Source organism: Sciurus vulgaris, assembly GCF_902686455.1.
Source record: "Sciurus vulgaris genome assembly, chromosome: 7".
NCBI lineage: Eukaryota > Metazoa > Chordata > Mammalia > Rodentia > Sciuridae > Sciurus > Sciurus vulgaris.
Window position 1 is genome coordinate 62,653,752 of NC_136467.1, and position 21,493 is coordinate 62,675,244.

General features: G+C 32.4%; 1 protein-coding gene across 1 annotated transcript in view; it reads right to left on the bottom strand.

The window, feature by feature from the left end:
• Nucleotides 1-21,493, bottom strand: part of GRIK2 (glutamate ionotropic receptor kainate type subunit 2) — a 677,480-nt gene that overhangs the window by 379,997 nt on the left and 275,990 nt on the right. The window contains exons 6-7 of the mRNA XM_079148658.1: nt 8,678-8,731; nt 5,460-5,633 (exon numbers count right to left, since the gene is read on the bottom strand). Of these exons, the coding sequence (XP_079004784.1) occupies nt 5,460-5,633; nt 8,678-8,731 (228 nt within the window). The remainder of the gene's footprint in view (nt 1-5,459; nt 5,634-8,677; nt 8,732-21,493) is intronic.

Genomic DNA, 21,493 nt, shown 5'->3' on the forward strand with positions numbered 1-21,493 from the left:
TATGTTCCACTTTAGCACAGGAGCAAACCTCTGTTGAGTTGTATATGGGAGACATTTATCTTCAATTTAAGATAAATAAATGATAAAAAAAAAACATATTTAAAAATTCCTGGCTGTGTTCTGTTATGTAAGTAATTGTCAGGACAGCATTAGAATATAAACACATATTTACCTCTCTTATGAATATTCTTCCTTTGTGAAAGAGAATAAGAACTCTTCTAACTCAGTAAACTTTTACTGTTTAATCAAAATCATCTCTAAGTTTTCACTTTTTAAGGTGTTTTTCAAAAAATTAATTGAGACTAATTTATTTGCATCTTCCAAATGATTAGATATCTTGATAATAAAGTACAAGTAGGTAAATAAAAAAGCTCTCCAGATTATATTTGGGGAAGTGAGAGGGTCTAGTGATTAGAACTCAGATGTAATATGATTAAAATCAATTAACATGCATATTTACTTAATCAAGCAATCACTCTTATTATTAGCATCTACTCTGCACCAGACACAGAACTAGGTGCAGGGCCTTAAAAGGTGACACAATCTAGTTCTTGCCTCAAAAGAGTTTATAATCTATTGAAAAAGGAAAGTGAAAATGAAAAAAAATCACCAACATTAAATTTCTATTTAGTTATACTCAAGGTGAACAAATGTTGGACCACAGAAAGTGCCTAGAGGACTTAGAGCAAATTCATAATACAGGTAACAGATAATCTAAAATCAGAGTATAAACAGGAATGTGTCATGCATTCAAAAAGGGGTAGGTCAGTCAGACAATGGGAACATCTTGTGCTAAACATAGGTGATGAAAGATGAGAGGCGACATATCAAGGGTGAGACAAAAGCTTACTGAAACAGGAAATGAACCAATAGGAGACTCAACAAGGAGGTAGAAACTCAATCATGAAGGGCCTTGGAAGCTTGGAAATGAGCTCAATTTCACCTGATAAATGATAAGGAGCTATGAGCAAAATTGTGGAAAGATAACACTAGAGAGCAGGAGAGAGGTGTTAGGAGTGAAAATTCTGTAAGAAGACTTGCAACAGTCAGAAGAAATTCCACTGATTTCTGAACTAAGGCATATCTCTGTAGATAAAAAGATGATTGTAGTTTAAAAAGATATTGACATGGTAAAATTTAGGATTATTTAGAAGAAAGAAAAGGGAGATAGCTGTTGCTATCCAGAGTTTAAATTACTAAAATATTAATTTCCCTATGGCAATCCAAATGACCATATTTATTGACTTATGTCATAAATTTATACTATACATGAATATGCATTATATTTTTATCAGCACAAGCAAATATGATAATCATTAAGACATGGGATGGATCACAGCATATTAATATTAATATGCATAGATATATTGGGATCACTAGGAAGGATTTTAGGGCTATAGATAGACTGTTTAAAATGTACATTAAGGTGTTTGTACTTGATTTGGTTCTTTTGAGTTGAGATTGCTTTAAACTCAATAGATCAACAATAAATGTAACCACTGCTCTAATGGGTTAAAAAACTAAATTTTCAACCTATAGTGATTGCTGAAAGAAGGAACATAGTGTCTAGATAGAGGATGGGGAGTAATATCATCTGATTACGAAGTAAAGGACAGTGATAATGCTCACAGAAGAGAACTTCCACACCTCCAGAAGCATGAAAAGATGTGGACATTTAATAGAAGATAAACATTACGAAAATAGTTTAAAAATAAGGAAAATTGTGAGGAAAATTTAAAGTACCAATGGAATGGCAGTGTAGGGGCCTGGAAGAAGTGGGAAAAAAGATGTGGGTAAAAATATGGCCCATGTGTGAAGGAAGGAAATTGGGCTTCTTTAACTAGATAGGGCTTGTGTGTACTATGGAAGTTGGTTCATTGGTTGTGTTTGTACTAAGTAAAGATCAAAACTGTATCAAGTTAACCAGTATCAATACCTTTAATATGAAGCCCAAAGCCCATACAAGAAGAAACGACAATTGCCAGAGAAATGGTCTTGTATTCAGTAGTCATTTAGCTGATCGACAGTTATTTCAGGGGTCAATTAAGATGTTAACTCAACCAGAAAAACTTTTATGAATCCAATTCACAGCTGCCTTTTATAGCTCAAACATGAAGAAAGGTTGTGAAAGTCTAAGCACTATGATCTTACATAGTGGCAAATGACTATGATACTGATAATAATAGGTCTTGCTCCACGCACTAAGAACTTTGCTGATAGCCCCATTTCTTTATGGAGCTATAGGGAGAAAGAAAAGAACAAAAAATACATAAACACTGAGATCTCATGAATTGACTGAAGGAAAGGTTGCCAAAGCCATATTGCCAGGCTATAATTCCTTTTCTTTCTTTTCTAACTAAACTCTTCCTAATTTCCTCATTCATTCATGGTAGAAATAGCCTATTGATTTCTCTTCCTAAACATACAATAAGTTTTGAAAATGCTTACAATACAATGATAAATGGAAAAGAGAGAAAATACTCATACAAGGCATAAATATGCCAGGATTTTAATAAAGATCTCATATTGGTTTTATCTTTATAAAAATCATATAGTATTTTAATTAAGAATTAATGTTATATAATGAAAAACTTGTATGTATAATCTTTGTTATTTTATAAAGTTATATAATGAAAATATTTTAAAATTATTATCACATTTTCAAAAAGAAAACTGTAAAAACATAATTAAGCAGCATTTATTTTGGAAGAAATTTTTATCTTAATGATCAACCTCAAGTCTACTTTCAAAATATTTCGGTTTTGATGCTGTGTTTATACACATAATAAATAATAGCTGGTGTACTGTTCTAGATATGCAGTATTATTCAAAAAGTTCTCATGTAACTTCCTCTGAGTCCACTCATTTAAAAAATATGTTCTCATGTAAGTTTTCTAGTGAAATCTTACATTTTGAAATAACTCAAATGAAAACATGGAGTAAAGGAGGAGGAACAGGGGAGGGAGGAAAGTAGAAATACTGGGAACTGAAATGGAGCAAATTATATTCTATGCATATAGATTATGTCAAAATGAACCCCAATATTATTTTTAACTATAATGCACTGATAAACACATTTAAAAAACATATAAATGAAGGAGTATTTATCTCTTCTATGTAAGAACTTTCATATATATATAATATATGCATATATATCATATATATACGTGTGTGTGTGTGTGTGTGTGTGTGTGTGTGTGTGTGTGTAATATGCCACGTGAGAAGCATTTTAGGACTATACCAAAGGAAAAACTGTTGCACTGGAAATTCTAAAAATTCCATGGTCCTTATTCAATGCCTAGACAAAGGCTAGTGCTTTCAGCATTCCATTTTTATTCTCTCATTCATTTACTACCACAAAATCATCTGCAATATCAAAAGAGCAGAACAGAGGAAGAATAGACTCCTGGCTAGAAATATGGAACCCAGACTTGCATTCTTCCTAACATCCTGCCTTCTTTTCCATCTTCTGGAGGTTAAGTCTTTCTAAAGGGCTCCACATGCCTGGACAAGAAATGAGTATACATTTCCTCATAACTTCATTGTTTTTCAATAGTCTGCAAGTTACTACAAGTTAAGGAATACTTCACTTCAGAGGATGACATGTAGACTCACACAGAACTCATATAGAGGTAGAATGCTGAAGTAACATTTTATAATTTTTATGATTCTTATATATAAAGAGGAACACTAATCTTTTGAGAAACCAGCACAATTCTCAGAGTATAAAAGGGTTAAGATTGTCATGATGTCTACTGACTTACTTTCCCTAATACCAATTAATAATTGTTTTTGAATAGAAATGATACCTATAACAAAATTGAAGAATTATAAAGAAAATTAAATGAACATATGGAAAAATATACACATGATTATAATAATCATTTGAAGGATAACATACATTTTATTTTAAAAAAAACAATATTTGGTTAAGTTCCAAAAGTTTGATTCACCATCTTCAAACTAGTTTTGGAATTCTTCTAGACTTCATTTCATTTTAAATATGAAATGCTTTGGAGGGAAATATTTTCATTTTTAATTTCCTTCTAATATAAATCATAAGATATGTCTTAGACTGAAGACCAAATTACTAGAAGTAGTTAACTACCTCTTTATAAGTAAAGAAATTAAATTATCCCTCATATTATTTTTTTAAAAATTAAGGTTGGATATAAGATATTTTCAAATCCTAGAAGGTTATTTTTTTTCTTATTAAAAGAAAACCAATATCCGTTTTTTTTTTTTCATCTAAAAGTTGGTTCTAAGGTTATCCATTTTTTATTCACAGTGTCTATGAAGACACTCAATTTACTATATCTCTTTTTAAGGGGAAAAAAGCTTTCCTTAACTACAAATATTCTTTGAAGCCCCAACTGAAGCAATTAAATGAAAAAATGGCAATCATAAAGATTTTCTAGATACAAAGATAGAGAATTCCACATTTGTAAAGTGGTTAGACTAATATTCCTAAAAGCAGGTGATAATGACCTATGAAACGCAAATACTGCCCAAATATGGAGCTGTTTCATAAATTGTAGCAATCAGTTTGTCTCTAGAAAATGTATTTAATGAGAAAAGATAGGCATTCATACATTTTTAAAATGGTAGAGTATAAAATTACCTTATTCTGTAAGGTGGCCACTAGTCATTTTGGCTACTGAGAAAATGTGACTAAAGTTTGAATTAATATGTTTGGTGTCAAATTCTGACCAACTTTCAAAGACTTAGCAGAAGAAGGAAAATTACCTTATGATAGTTATAATTTCAATCACCTGGTTAAAGAACAATAGTGTTTTTAATATAACAATTCAAGTAAAACAAATTATTAACACTGATTTTTGTTACCTGTGTTTTGATCAGTATTTTTTAGTACAGTTATTGGAAATTTTTAAATTATTATATGACTTATATTGGTTTTTCATTGGAAGCATTGTTATAAACAAGTAAATTTACATAAGGTTGAGCTCTTCTTTATAGTTTATACATTAATATTTTTTTTATTTTTTTAAACTAAAACTTGACAAATGTGAATATTGGTAGTTCTGAGCCTTAAAGAATGAGTAAGCACAGGGACTTACATTTGTATAATGTAAGTCACTTATATAGCATCTAAAAATATCATGATGAAGAGAAATTATATTGATAGATACGATCAGAAGGATATTCAACAAATTCAGACTCTCATTTTTTCTCTATATAGCATTAATTAACTTTAGAGACAACCCCACATTGTAGTATCCTAATGATAATTGCAATGCATTTTGAATTACTTGGATGAAAGTGTAACCTTGTCAAATAAAAGTGATTTAGAAAACTTTTAATAGAATTATTTGCAGTGAGTAGCTCTGATATCATGCTGTTACTGTCAAAATAATCTGAAAATTTGAACCCAGAGGATTTAATAACTTATGCAATACTATTTAGAACATACAAACTGATCTTTAAATGGTTATTCATACCGTCATAAATCCATCCAGCAAACCTGAATCGGGTTTCGGAGGTGCTTGCAACCGTTCCATTGACCACTTTTCAATGATGGAAGAGACTTGGGTGTTTTCTGTATTTAATATTCTGAACCCTGTCATATTAACACCACTGTATCGGTAGGGCTCTACATCAAGAGCGAATAGGTCCTGAAAGACAAATTTCTTTCTGTTATTAATAGAATGTGTTCACAAGCATATATTGAAAAACAGTCATTTATTCTTGCTTCCCTTAGAATATTCAACACCATTGTGTCTCAAGTGATATTAAATATCACAAATGACCAAGGTTTAAATAGATTGTCCTCATGCTTTGATAATACAAATATGCTTAACATGTACATGTACTTCACTTATATAATTTAAATTCAAGATTTGCAAGACGATTCTTCTCCACATTAAGGACAGCTTGCCTTTATATTTTATGCAACCATATTTTACTTTAAACTAATTTTGTTTATGACTTGCTTGCTTATCTAGTTATCACCAATTGTTGGTTGTTTTGTCTGGGATTTTGTGTTTTGCTTTTAAGAGACAGATCATGAAATGTTATTTCTAAGTAATATGTATAAGAAAGGTGAGTAAAGAAGTTAAGAATATTGCACTTATTGGTTGTAGAAACCTTGCACTTCCTTTTTCTCATGTCCTTTCAAGGACCTCACCATAGGAGCACTGCTTTTGTTGCCCTCTCCAGTCCACATACAGTGAAAGCTCTTGTTTTGCCCTTTACTTTTCCCAGGAGGTGTGGGGCCAAAGCTATCAAGGGAGCTGGATGTCACCATGAGAACACACAGCATGTGGGACTTCTGCCCTCTTTCTAGTTGGCATTAGCTAACCCTCAGATTTTCTGGACAATATTGAGATCCAAGGCAAGATAACATGCCATTGGTCCTGCACACAGCTTTGCCTGGGACTTGCACAGCTACACAGGCTGGATAAAAGAATAAAATCCAGTGGAAAGCAACTGGCATTGGCCTGAATTGTTCTCAGAAAAAAGAAAAAAAATTAGCAAGGTCATAAGACCCTCATTAGAGAGGAATCCTGACTAATCCTTGAAAGTACAGAAGAACTTGAACAAAACCGGCATTGCTAAATCCTCTCCCATCTTTTTTGTCTTGTTTTTTTTTTTTTGGGGGGGGGGGGGAGGGTACCAGAGATTGAACTCAAGGGCACACACCACCACTGAACAACATTCCCAGTCCTATTTTATATTTTTATTTAGAGACAGGGTCTCACTGAGTTGCTTAGTGCCTCACTTTTGCTGAGGCTGTCTTTGAACTCAAGACCCTCCAGCCTCAGTCTCTGGAGCCACTGGGAATTACAGGCATGCCACTATGCCTGCCCCCCATCTTAAGAGACTATATCCCGCTTTATTCAATTATGTTTTCTATACAACTGTCCACCTCTCATCAAACCAAAGATTAAAATAGACAGATTTCCCTGTTTCTTTGGGTCTTAATTTCTGAAGGTTCCTATGTCACATACAATTTATATTAAGTAAATATCTTGCCTTTGTCTTGTTAATCTATCTTTTGCTATAAGGTCTCAGGCGTAAACTTAAGATAGGTGAAAGAAGAAATCTTTTTCCTCTATATCTGCCATTAAAGAGGACCGCCTCAAATAGACAAAAATGGCATAGGAGAATGTGAATATGGACACGAAATGGGGAAAATGTAATATCTATTCAAGGAACACATCTAGATCCATTGGTTGTTAAAGAGAATCCATAAAGAAGAATCAGAACAAAAGAAAACAGGGAAGTTAGGTTAGAATCAAAGTACAAAGGGCTTTCAAGTATAGGCCAATTTATATGTATCTTACAGTAGTTGTTTCATTCTCTTTCTTCAAATTTAGAGATGTATGTTTCAAAATAGTATGACTTGGTATAGTGGTATTGCAACAATGTTGAAATGTGATTTACTGATAAGGGAAGAATTTCACTTCTTTACCTTCCTACCACTAGTGTCTTACAAGCTATAAAAAGTCATCTAGGAAGAACATGTAGAGATATAGCAGGGGCTAACCTTGATATTTATTAGTAAAATACAACCTACCATATGAATCTCCATTGGAGGAAAGAGTTATTATTATGAAAACCTATTGAAATCAACTGAATTTTAGTAATTTGATCTGGTGACTTCAAGACTCCCAAAAGTAAGAAGACCATATGGGAAACTTGAATTGATAGAAAGAGCAATGATTAAACTGGTCACTGTGGGAATAGAAAAGATGGATGTTAGAGACACTTCAGAGAAAAAAAAAAGTCAGCAGAATTTTTGGGTGGATACAGGAGTCAGAGATAATGAACTTTAAAGGAAATCAAAAGGGGAATCAATTTGGAAGACAATACATTAAACTTAATTTTTAAATTATCTTAATGGCAGAACGGATATTATATGATTATTAAGAATATTACTTATGGACATTGAGACCTCATTTGAAGAAAGGTGATATAATTGAACTCTATAAACACATACCAATTCTAAAGGAAGTAAAGAGGAAAACGAAAATAAGATGGAGACCCAAATTTTAAAATGCTCTCATATTTGGAAATGGGCAGGAAAATAATTAATGAAAGAGATACAGACTCCTTCACAGAAGAAGAAACATCAGGACAATGTATTAACAAAGAATAAAGCTAACAGTAAATAGGTTTGATTAAAGGGTAAAGTCATATTTTCATTATAATAAGGAAAAATATGTGAACACAAATATCAAGGTAACTGTTTCTAATTGCAATTAAGCACATTGACTTTTTAAAAAAATCCAAACTAAACATAGGATAAAAACAAAGATAGAAAATTTAATCTCCTCAAAGGGCAATTTCATAAACCTGATTTTCACAAAATGAATAGAGATGAGACAACAACATAAGAATTTGTGTTCTTCTAAAACATTGATTTTTTTCAGCAAACTGACTTTAAAATTCATTATGTTTGAAAGTCCTCTGAAGCAATATAAAAATAAGATATAAAATTTTGAATTGATATCTGAAATGATATTATTTTAAAATCATCATCCTCCCACCAAAATTATGAGTTCTTTCTGATAATTCCTTCTGGGTTTTATCCAAATAAAGTACAACTACAAATGTTCTAAATTTCTACTACCTCATCACAAAAGCACATTCTTCATCCTAAAAAATCATAATAATAAAATTTAGAATATACCTTATGTTTTAATAAATTACTTACCAAAGTGGTAAAGATGTAATGATAGTATTCTGTCATCATTCCCATAGCTAATGCCTAAATATAAAAAATGAACATATAAAAATTAATATAGAAGATATATAGTATAAAATACATTATATCAGTAATATAGATGAGAACAAAATAGTAGAATAATAATCAACCTATAATATCATATTACATCAATATTGGGTTAAATTAAATCTTTTCCCAGTAGTTAAAAATGATTAGGGGTTACTAAAGGAATTCCTGACCAAGTTCTTTTGATAGAAAAGCTATTGGTCGAATATTTGCAATTGTGAAGCTTATGGCTTTACATATTAAAGGAAGCATTAAATTTGACACAAACCTGAAATTAGCATATCTTAGTTCCATATATTTGCAGTGTCTTCATTACAGTGTTACTCAATTATAAAGTGCACAAAATACAAAGTCAAAGGCCATTTACCCCCAGTACTTTAGAGCCATTTCTTCAAATTAAAGGAAATATAAATCACCACTATTATTTAAAAACTATAATTAGAGAAATATTTTGTTATTATTAATAGACCAGTTGACCAGTGTTTTTGTTTCACTTTTCTATAGTTTTAATTAATTTTAGACTATCAATCTTAGAAAAGCTTCTTATGATTTCAAATGTCCACCAATGAGAAATGTCCATGTAATTTTCCCCTCTAAAAATAGAAGATACTTCTGAAATAATTGTTTATCAATGAACAACACTTGGCAATGACATAAAAGTTAATTTTTTAAAACTGAATGAAGAGGTCTTAAAAGGAAATAAGTATTCTCAGGTGCATATGATAGTCTTCCACAAATTACTAACTACACAAATTCCTTTAGCATTAGTAGCTGCCCTAGCTATGGTTTTTGCATTCTACGTATAGAATGCTTATAGGTAGTTGTTAGCCAATTAACTAGAATAAAATTTGTGATTTTACAACATAAGTCATTCAGTTAAGAAAGGAGAGAGATTTGTGGGGGGAAAAATGAAACATAGGAAGTGTTTTAAAAGGTGAGAAACATTGGCTAATGAAAATAACTGCAAATGAGCATAGGAAGGAAATCTTGAAATCAAATCATCAAATAATACTTTTTAAATGGACAATTATATATAAAACAATAACACTCATGATATTACTATCCTAAGCAAAATAAAATTTCCTTTTTTAAATAAAAATTTACATTATCTATTTATTCAAAGGGTGTTAATTTTTCCTGCTGGATATGTGTAGAGGGTTTCTCCTCTTTATAACCACTCCATGACACCTCAGTACCGTCCTTGATTCTTCTTTAACAATTCAATGGTATAGAAACAAAGAACACTGAGAGAAATAGTGACCCGGATATATGGCTAGAAACAACATATGTTATGCCTAAAGTATGTTTGTTCTAAGCATATTGCATATTTAAACATCATAAACCCCTATAAAATAGATTCTATTATATTAATTTTACAGTTGATGAAATGAGAAATATATAAAAAGGATGAATAAATTGCCCAAGAACACAAGATAAGTAAACATGGACTCCAGGCCTCTAACTCTTAGAGTCTGGATTAGAAGTGTCAACCTAAAAGGCAAATTAGGGGACACCCAATGTGAAAACACAGAGTTTACTGCTGCAAAAGTAAGGATTGTCCTGGGGATACACCTATTCAAGCTAGACTAAGTGCTCAGAGATTTTAAAAAGCACAGCTGAATGTATATCTTTTTAAATTGCAAGGGGTAGAGAGTGTGAAATTAAATCAGTTTTTAATCAGGAATTATGATTAGTGCTGGCAAAAGTTAAGCTGTCTTGTAAAAAAGGGATTGGGTGAGGTCCCAGTCTCTGTCTGGTTTGAGGGAAGGGATCTGTTGAATAAAAGTCAGCAGAGCCTAACAATATTTGGAAAACTGCAGTTTGACTCAGTCCATATGTTGGCCAGAATCTGAACCTCAGTTCCAAGGTTCAGCAGACAAAGTACCTGAGATCTGATTCATAATGGCTTCCCGATTCCATTTTAAGGGCTACAAACCAATTGATTCCATTTTTATTTTCTTCTTTGACATTCATAATCTATGTCATTTTATAAAATGATGTATTTATATTTTCAAGCATATAGATCATTTTAGAACCTATGCATTCTAAAAATTTTCCTTTTCCTTGATAATTTGAAAACCTTGGCATTTCGAACCTCTGCCAAGAGGCAGAGGTTAATTGTGTTTTGGTAACTGGTAGGAAGGCATTGAGGAGAAGGTGGGGAAGAGGACGGCTTGCTTCTGATATGGGTGTTCTGCACTGTTACAAGTTCTTCATCTCTGTGAGAAGAAATTTATAATGGGTAACTGGGGTCTGTTCGTGACTTTCACTAACTTTCTCTCAGCCTTTGATTTTGAAAATGAGAATAAGTTATGGGTTACGATGTATGATCTAGAAAAAGCTATAAATAAAAATAGAAGAGAATATTTTTTATTAAGTACCTATACTGCAATCTCACACACAAAATCAAACAACAGGAATATTGTCTTAAAAGATTAGTTTATAATAATTTTAAAAACCTTGCTTTGGATCTTCCTTTAATTTTATAGCATTTTGTCTTGCTACTACTTTTGAATGAACTGTATTAATACCTCAAAGCACACAAAAAATAAAATCAGTGTCTTTATGTACCAATAGTAAAGAGTAGCCTCAACAGAAAATTGATTGTGCTATGTATCATCTCTCCTTGAAATATCAGAGATTATTTTTTCTAAAATAAAAATAACATTAGAAATCTCCCAAATTAATCTGGTGTACTGTTAAAAATACTGTATGTCAAATTGCTTATTCAGTTTTCTAGCTATATAATTTGCGAACAATTTATTCTTTGAGTTATATCCCAAAATTGTACTGCTCAAGATTTAAAATTGGGAAGGGCGGATCTCTATACATATCTCTTAGGTTTAACTTTATTTTACTTCTTCCTATTGTAGTTATTTGCATCAGCTTTTCCATTTTTCTAATCTAGAGGTTTTGATTTCACACTTTTGATCTAGACTTTGAAGTTCTTGATTGCTATTTTTTTCTCTGTGATAGAATGTCCTTGTGAGGTTTTACTTCAGAGCATCTTGACTCTCCCCTAGGGGATTCTCTGTGACATATCTGGATAAACGTGGAATCATCTGTTGAAGTATGTCCCCAATTAGTGCACTCAACTTACTTCAGAGGAAAATCTAATCAGTCACAAGCTCCACTCACTTTTAAAGCTTTCAGACAAGGAAACTTCAAACTCACTGTTGTTTAATATTTAGTAAGTGCTCAGTCAGTTTAAATAGATAATTTAAATAAACAAACAAGCCAACAAGTTTAACTTGATTAAGGTCATCTCTTTTTCTGGATACACCTAACATTTACTCTTGAATGAGACCAGACTAGCTAACAGCTCATACATTTCTGCTATTCAACTCCTAAACTATCTATTATGATTTGGATGTGGTGTATCCCAAAAGCTCATATGTGAGACAATGCAAGGTTGGGAGGAGAAATGATTGGATATAGCTTTAATCTAATCAGTGAATTAATCCCTAATGGGATAAACTGAGTGGTGACTGGAGGGAGGTGGAGGGTGGCTGGAGGAAGGGATTCATTGGGGGCGTGGCTATGGGTTACATATTTTGTATCTGGACAGTGGAGTCTCTCTGCTTTCTGATCATCACATGAGTCACTTCCCTCTGCCACACTCTTCCACCATGATGTCCTGCCTGTCCTCGAGCCCCGAGGAATGGATTCTGCTGTCTGTAGATTGAGACCTCTGAAACGTGAGCCCCTAAAAAAAACCTTTGTTCCTCTACAATTGTGCTGGTTGGGTCCTTTAGTCACAGCAGCAAAAAAACTGACTAAAATACTATCTCTTCCATGTTTCAACATTAGCTGATGCTGAGGAATCTCAGGAAAATTGCATAAACCATAAAATAGATTTCTATTGAATGCGCTGCCACTTTTACTAAAAGGAAGCTACTTGTTTTCTTCTTGAATTGGTTTCTAGAATAACTGACATCCAAATGTGAGACAAATACTTTCTGAGATAAGTTAAAACAAACAAACAAACAAAAGCCACCTTGTATGTGGCCTGCCAGTGTTACTGGTCCTCAGAGCGTGCATGTTGTATGATAATGTCACTGGTTGCACTTCGACTTTTAGAGTCTTATTTTACCATTGTTCTGTTTTTCATTGACTAGTTAAATATTTTTTTGTTGAATATATTTAAATATTATTTTAGATCTGCTTTCATTTTGCATACCAAACAGGTTTATAGGAAAAAAAGTGTATGATAATGGGTATACACAATAGAAGGCAGAAAGTCAATAGGCCAATTTTGTCACTAATTTTTACAGGTATTCTTACCCTCCAGAGAGCAAAGTAAGTCAGTTAGTTCTTTAAAGAAAAGATAATTGATCCTTTATATTGTAAGAAGCCAAGAGGAAAAGGATAAAGTTCTGTTACTGGAATAGTCAAGTGCTCTGGGAGCCAGAGAAAGGTCTTCTTTCCAATCTGTGTATTCGAAATGTGATCAGGAATTGTTTGGGAATTATGTGAAAAATAAATTCTAGATTTTAGTGGTTAGTTTATTGCATCATTTTATTTATTACTAAACAATCCAAAAACAAAAAACAAAACCCCTCATATGTTTTGCTACCAAACATAAACTAGAGCAAATTTTCAAATCAAATTAAATATTTACTATAGTGAAAGCAACCTTCATATTGGAATATTGGACAAACATCTGCTTAATAAACTAACCATGTTATAGCAGGCATTTGTTATCAGTAGTTATATTTAATGGAATATAATTTGTCATTTGAATCTGTATAACTCTCCAGCAGACATTTTATCCTATGCATGAGAGGTCTGAAAATAGTTGACTAATCCAAAGCCCCCAGGTGCATTTAAAAAAAAATAAGCTTAAGAAAGAAAAATCTAGTGATATGAATTCAATCCTACACTCTACTACCTAGTGAATATATTGCCTTCTACTAACATTTTAACCCCCAACTTCAGTTCCCTAACCTGCAAGATATAGAGGAATAATAATTTCTATTTTTCATGTTTGCTGTTTGGTCTGAATAATGCTGACTTTTCATTATTTTACTGCTGCAAACTGTTTCATTTGATTAATTTTGAAGTGTTCTTTTAGGTAGGCATTGCTTTATTCTGGAATAAATCTAGGTGAGACATTAACCCCTCTGCCATTTCCTTGCATTGGTCAAGTTAGTCATTCTGAAACGAGACTCAGTTTTTTTGTGTAAAGTAGATATAGTCCTTACTTCTTTTGGTTGTGGTGTGGATGAAATAATGTTAAATATATAAAGCATCTCACAGCAGACAACAGGTAAAGAGTATTTCTATTTTCTTTTTTCCTACTCTGTTTACAATGGATGAGTTATTCAGTCATTGACTCTTAGTAGTTTATTCCCTCATTTCAGTATAAAACAGAAGTATCTATCTCATTAGTCAATAATCTCATTAACAGTATTGTAGGCACTTGAAAATATTCTCACAACTTTAATCTGCTTTGACGAGTATCTATATTTATATTAATTTTCTTTAAGACAATTAATTGAAAGCAATTACCTCACTTTGTATTATAAAATTTCACAAAGGTAATTTCCCTGTTTTTTTTTTAATTGACTGTAACAATGACATTGTGTTTATTTTTAAAGAAGATCATATTTCAAGTGTAAGTTTATAAAGAGACTAAGGATTTAACTTAAGTAATGTAAAATTACCTGTTTTAAAATGCCTGCTGCCATTTCATGGCTACAGTCAAAGATTACATGGAATTCTTTGCCTCTCTCATTTCTTTTAGTAAGGGTTTTGCATCCTTTGTATCAGCAGGCAGTTGACGGATTTTAAGTCGAAGATTATATCTTGACGGAGCTTTGATGAGTTCTTGCAAACGAATGAGACCTTTAATTCAAAAAGAACAAAAGAATATTGGAGGTAAATCAGTGTGGGCCACAAAATCACCAACCACTAATTATGAGGCATGATTTTCTTGATCATGTTCAGGTGCATTTTATGGTGCAACAACTGAAATTCCTATTTTAATAAACTTCAGGTCCTCTGTTAATTTGGTTATAAATTCTATAAAGTACTTTTCAAATTATAAAACTTTTCAAATTAAACTATTACTATAATTTAATGTAAATAATTTAAATATATAAAAGAATTGAGGGTAAAAGTTTTCCTCAATACCCTATTTCCACTTCCCATTGAGTTGTTACTATTAATAGCTTCAAATTGTTCTTCTGTAACACTTTCTATGCACTTAAACATACACAAATAGAGATATGTTTGTATTTATATTAGTAACTACTTTTTACAACATCCTCGAGGTCCTTGTAAATCAGTGACTATGGTTCTAGCTGGACTTAATGAACACTGTGTTTCCTCATGCACACATCTTATGTACATATTCCCTTTATTGACCACTTTGGTTACTTCTTTTTTATCTTAGTTATAAGTAATACTATGATAAACACCCACGTATACATGAGTTGATGAATCCATAAAAGCGAAGACGTTTTCTTAATAAAATAGGCTCCAAATAACTTGAACCATAATAATTTTAAGAAATAAAACTGACATTCTTTTGTTCTGTTTTCTAGGTATAATAATTTAAGTTGGGTAAATATGCAAGTAAATATAACTTCAGACATCGGTAAAGCAGGCATTCTCATAAAGAAGTTAACTCCTGATTAAGTTTCAAATATCAAATTAATGAATACATTAATAGGTCATGGAACTTTGATGTATTTTAAAACAACAGAGACAGATTACTGAATTTATTCCTTCATATAACTTTCAAATAATTAAACACATTTAAGAACTGATACATAAGACCCACTCTGCAAAAAGGGTACAAAAATTAAAAAATGAATCATTTAATTCTATTGTAACTTGGATCAAGTTAAGCAGTTTCCTTTTCTCCTTCTACTCTTCATTTTTGTTTATCTTTTCTTTTTAAAAAGTTATATCTGTATATTTCTACCCTATAGTTCCACCTTTCCTAAAACACTGCCTTCATCAATATAATATGACAGTGTAAAATTTTAAATAGCTAATCTGGATGGATTCTCTTTCTCCTCTCTTTCTCTCTCTCTCTTTCTCTCTCTCTCTTCTCTCTCTCTCTCTCTCTCTCTTCTCTCTCTCTCTCTCTCTATATATATATATGTATGTAAACAAATCAACTCTTTTTGGAAACATGAAAAACATACCTTATTAGGACTAAGAATCTACTTTGTATTAAATTATCACATAAGATCTTGAGAATAAAAATCTAATTCTAGGTATTTTAAACTAATAGCCAATATTTAAATGTTCTACTTTTATTGTTCATGTGGTATCAATAAAGATAGCACATATTACAAATACTTTTGAATACCCACAATAATTAAGACTATTTAGTGGCACTAAAGCCATAATTCCTGATAATTGCTAATTTGTATTATACATAAATTTCTCCTGCTCTGAATTTCTGTAATTCTAATAAATATTCATGTAAATGCAGACTGAACAAATATCAACTGTAGCAGAATAAAGAAAAGAAAACTACCCTTTGCCTACTGACCTCACAAGATTTTTGTAACTCAAACGTAACTTTGGTGGAGTAAGTCTACCATAACCAGAGTGTTGGATTTGAATTTCAGTTCAAAAATGTATGATCTATATACAGGGCTTTTATTCTTTTTTCTTTTTTTATAATAGGATAAAACCTTATGCTCATTAACATGTAAAACACCGAAAAAGAAATCTGCATATCTTAGACACTTGGCAAAAGACACTTTGTCATTGTGGTTACATTTGTCAACATGGGAAAAAAATGTTTTTTTTCAGTGGTGGGGATTGGACCCAGGACAATATGTGCTAGGCTAGTACCCTCTACATCTTTAGACAAAGAGCATCATATGTTAAAAAATATATGGCTACTAATGTGCTCTTGGAAGACATCTTGATACTGATTTAGATAGAAAATCTAGCATAAAAGTTTAAGAGAACATTTTAAGAGATGAACTTGTTACCAAAGGGAAAGGAGATATGCTTACAGATTAGCCCAGCAGTTTTGGATTGAAAAACCTCAACTAACTCAAAAATAAAAATTTTAAGTATGACATCCATAAATAGTATTTGTAGAGTTCATCCTAAGTATAAATACTGCCAAGAATTTTCAAGTTTCTTAAGAACTCACGTGGATAGTTCATTGAGCCATCGGGTACAATAAATGTTTACTTAGTCTCTTCACACATATACTCCCCTGCTGGCATTAATGGAACAGATTTCAGTTTGCCAGCTTCCCTGGGGAATGATATTGAAGAGCAAAAAAACTTTTAGTAATTTTTCTTTTCAAAATGAATGGTTCTTACAACCTGAAGGACAATGGGCCTTGGCCTTTAGTCACAGTCCCATCTTTTTCCCGACAGCCTGCTCTCCTATACTTAGAAGAGGGACTGCATCTAGCTCTTCCTTTATCTTTATCCTTTGTTTCCAGCATAAAAAGAAAACTGCAACAGTTTTTTTTTTTTTTTTCCCTCTCTGATCTATACCAAACATTGCATGCTTTTGCTTACATAGTCAACCAATATTAGGATAGAGACAATTTTATAATCTTTTATGTCTGTTTTATGTGAAGAAGCATATCAAATATTTGGGGCTAAAGAATTCTGATTATATAATTTTGCCTTTGTGTAGATTTTTAAAGCATACAACAGTCCTCTGCCTAAAATCCAATTATAAACTGTAAATAACTTCTAACAGTGTGCTGCTGAGCACTGATTTTAGCGGGAATTTTTTAGTTAGTTAATGGCACTGGATGGATGTGAAAACATTGTATGCATCCATTGTGATGAAAATAAAAATTCATCTCTGATACCTTATTGCTCAAAAACACTTTGTGATCTTATTGAGGTATTTGGATAATTTCAAATCTTCAATAGTATAACACAACAAATTCATCCCTAGTTATTAGAAAATAAAATAGATACTGTATATACCTCACTCTGGAATGTGTCTTTCCTAGCCTCAACTTTTATAAAAAACCTAAAGGATCTTTGATATTTATGACAAAATTAATGTTTTTATTATAGTCCACCTTGGTAAATAATTTGCATTTATTACCTATGAGAAAAAAAATGAGAAAGTATATAGTAATGTTTTAAATCAGTGCTTCTCCAACTTTAATGAGAATATAAAATCACTGAATATCCATTGAGAGGGCAAACTGATTCAGTAGTCCTAGGCTGGAGCCTGGGGCTTTGTATTCCTGTAGATGTGACCATGTTGGTCAGTGGACCATAATTAGAGTACTGAGACTCCAAATGGTAACAGTCAACTATAATCCTGTGTCCAAAAGTAGGAAATTCATTGTGGAGAAATAAATATGAATTTTACTCCATTTGAATTATGATTAATTGTGATTAAAAATTCTAACTTAACCTTAGCTTCAAATTTACTCAATAACTAGAGTAAGTAATTTGACCACATTTATGGTCAAATGACCATAAATATGAAATGACCACATTTTCATATTTTACTAATTGAAGAAAATTTTAAAAATAAATGATCTTGGTATCTATTGCTGTAAAATATTTGTGAAAACAACTACAATAAGAAGCAAGTATAAAGCTACAGTCTAATTTTTTTTTTTTTTTGGGGGGGTAGTACCAGGGATGAAATCAGGGACACTCAACTATTGAGTCACATACCCAGCCCTATTTTGTATTTTATTTAGAGACAGGGTCTCACTGACTTGCTTAGTGCCTTGCTTTTGCTGAAGCTGGCTTTGAACTCTCGATCCTCCTGCCTCAGCCTCCTGAGCTGCTGGGATTACGGGCATGCGCCACCACGCCCAGTCAATCTAAATTTTTGAGAGGAAAAAAAATCCTATTTTGCACTTCCATCATGTAACATTTTCACCAGTTTTTGCTTATTTGTGTGTCCAGAATAAATGAAAATGCCGCTGTAACTTTTTAGTTATGATTCTTAGTGTTCAGAACTTAAGTGAAGATTTTCTACTGATTTTATCTGTCATAACACTTTCTCTTTTGATCTTACATTAATTCAATAGCACCCTTTGACTTTTAAATTCTCATCATTAAAGAAATTTTATTTTCATTCATGGCTTCAGAGGCTTCAGAGGGTTTGAATGTAGGTCACTGGTTTCTTAAGGAAGTAAAGTGTAAGTAAGGACAAGGCCATTTAAACTTAATCATCTCCTTTAGTGCAAATTATTGCATTACGTAGTTCATTAATATTGCTACTACATATTCAGAAAGAACATGGATAAGCATATGGTCATGAATATTATTCTCCAGATTTTATATTAAAATTATGAAAATTTTTTGTATCTCAAACCATGGAACCAAATTTAGGACACAGATGGACAAAATGTAAGCGTGGGATGATTTTTAAATATTCTTTTATGGAGATTTCTATATCTTTGGCAATGTATTTACTATATACTCAGTGAATTTCATCATCAGATTACATTTGTTTTGAAGAATGTTTTTAAGTTATTCTAATTTTAGTCAGTAACATTCATAGTTTATCTTTTAAAATTTAGCAGCCAATGAGGCTGCCAATGTAAAAAGTAGCCAATGTAAACAGGAGTAGATGGGTACAGTTATATAAACCAACCTAGAAAAGGTATGCTTTTCCATTGTGAACTCCCATACATCAACCTAGAGATTCCCACCATTTCAGAGATTCTTACAAGTCTGACATTCACAAAGGAATGAAAGGGCCATTTGGAGAAGTTCACAAAGTCATGCCAACAAGGTCCCATTCAATTAATAGAAACTGCAGTCACCAATAACCCGAGCAGGTACCAAAGTCAAGCAAGGTAGAAACAGCCCAAGCAAAACAAGATAACCCTACAACAATCCTCTAAGGCTAATAGGATAGGCCTATTCAAATCATCTCTTCCCCTTTAATCTCAATTTTGCTCACCTTTTCCATGGAAAATAAAGTAATATCCACACTTTGCTACCTCAACTTCCTTCTTCTGGACAGGTATGTTTTAAGCATTATGTAAGTCCACATTTTCTCAGTCATAGGTATTAAGAAATATGGGTATTGTGACACTGTATGCACATTTATATCCATTGTTGCATACATCATCATCAGATGATGAAAGGGAAGTTCACTAAATAACTAGTTAAATGAGTTTGTTCTACAGATATGGGCTATAATGGTAACCAAGATTGCCAAGATCTCTGTTCTTGTAAATCTTACAGTGGAAAGAGTGCCACTAGGCAATAAAAACATAAGCAGAAAAATTGTGGGGATAATAAGTGAGGACACACAACTCAGATGGAAAGTATTTGCAAGGAAGTGAATGATCAGGGGATATCTGAGGAAGGGTGACAGCCAAGAGGAGATGAGATTGAATGATGAAGGGCTGAACCAAGTATGGTCAAGGCAAAAGAAGAGGATTATTCCAATATTCTACCACTGTACTATCTCATCCAGAGAAAAGAAATATTCCTCTGAAATATTTTGAAACAAATACCAAAGTTAGATAATTTGCTTGTATAACAAATAAGAGAAGAAATTAAAAATTCCATTTGCACAGCTCATATAAGGAAGCAGTATGTCTCCTCAGATAGAAATCACTACTTTTCAAATTTTATTTTGGTTTCTGAGTCAGGGAAATAAGAAATAGAAAACATCTTCATTTAAAACATTACCTGACTGAGAGATTTTGTAATTGTTAAAAGTAGCAATTGGCATATTATCAGGAACTTTTAAAAATCACCTTCCCCTAAATTCTTTATCTGTTGTGTTTATTCACAGCCAACTAGCAACCCATCCCCCAAAACAGGGCTGAGCCTCCACTTTGAAGTCTCTGTGCAGGGGTGGACTTGTTTTATTTTCTTCCTGGTTTACAATTAGGATTAGAAAGCTAAGTGTTACAAGAATTATTTTGAAGTGTCAAGTCAAAATGCCTATCAAGTCTCAGGCAGTACATAGGCAGGGCCCTGGTTAAGGAGAAGTGGATGAAGACGGATGGATCCTTTAAATATTTTTGTAATAATGAAATCTACAAAGATAGTTTTACCAAGATGATTAGTGATGAGATTGACTCCTTTGAAAAGCACAAAGTCTAAAAGGAATCAGGCAGGGTCCAGTTTGGCCAGAGTACTGACATGGAAAGGAAGTCTTGTGACTCCAAGTTAACAGTGAAACTACTGGGAAAGTAAGGAATCTCTCAGATGAGAAGAGTGGGTGAGCCATAGGAGTGGATGTGAGCAACCCTTCCTTAATGATATTCTTTTGCCTAGAGCCAGCCCAATCAAACATATTTTAGCTATTTTACACTGTATATTTTGTTTTGCTTTTACCTCTAGACTAAATATGACTCAAAGCTTTATAAAAATAGAAATAATAATATAATAATTATAGGTCAAAAAGTCCATTCACTCTTGTTTCAAATTAAAATTGTTTCATTTGAAAAATTTTATATGTATTTAGTACTATGCAAAGGGATGCAGCAAAGCCAGTACTAGAATGCAGGTCTCAGCAGGCTGATCCCTGTTCTCCCATTTCACCTTTATTTCCTCACACTATGCAGCTATCTCTTCACCCCAGAAATTGACATTTTCAATGCATTCTATCAGAAAAGACTTCACAATGAGCAATCATCAGTGGGCTCTTCTCCTACTTAAAACACAGTAAATACCATCCTGATCAAATCAACCTAAAGCCAACCATAACTGACAGTGGCATTATAGTTAAGCATTTTGTAGGAGTCTTTGCATCTCATGATATAATCCCCAGAGGCTAAGTATAAACCCAGGACAC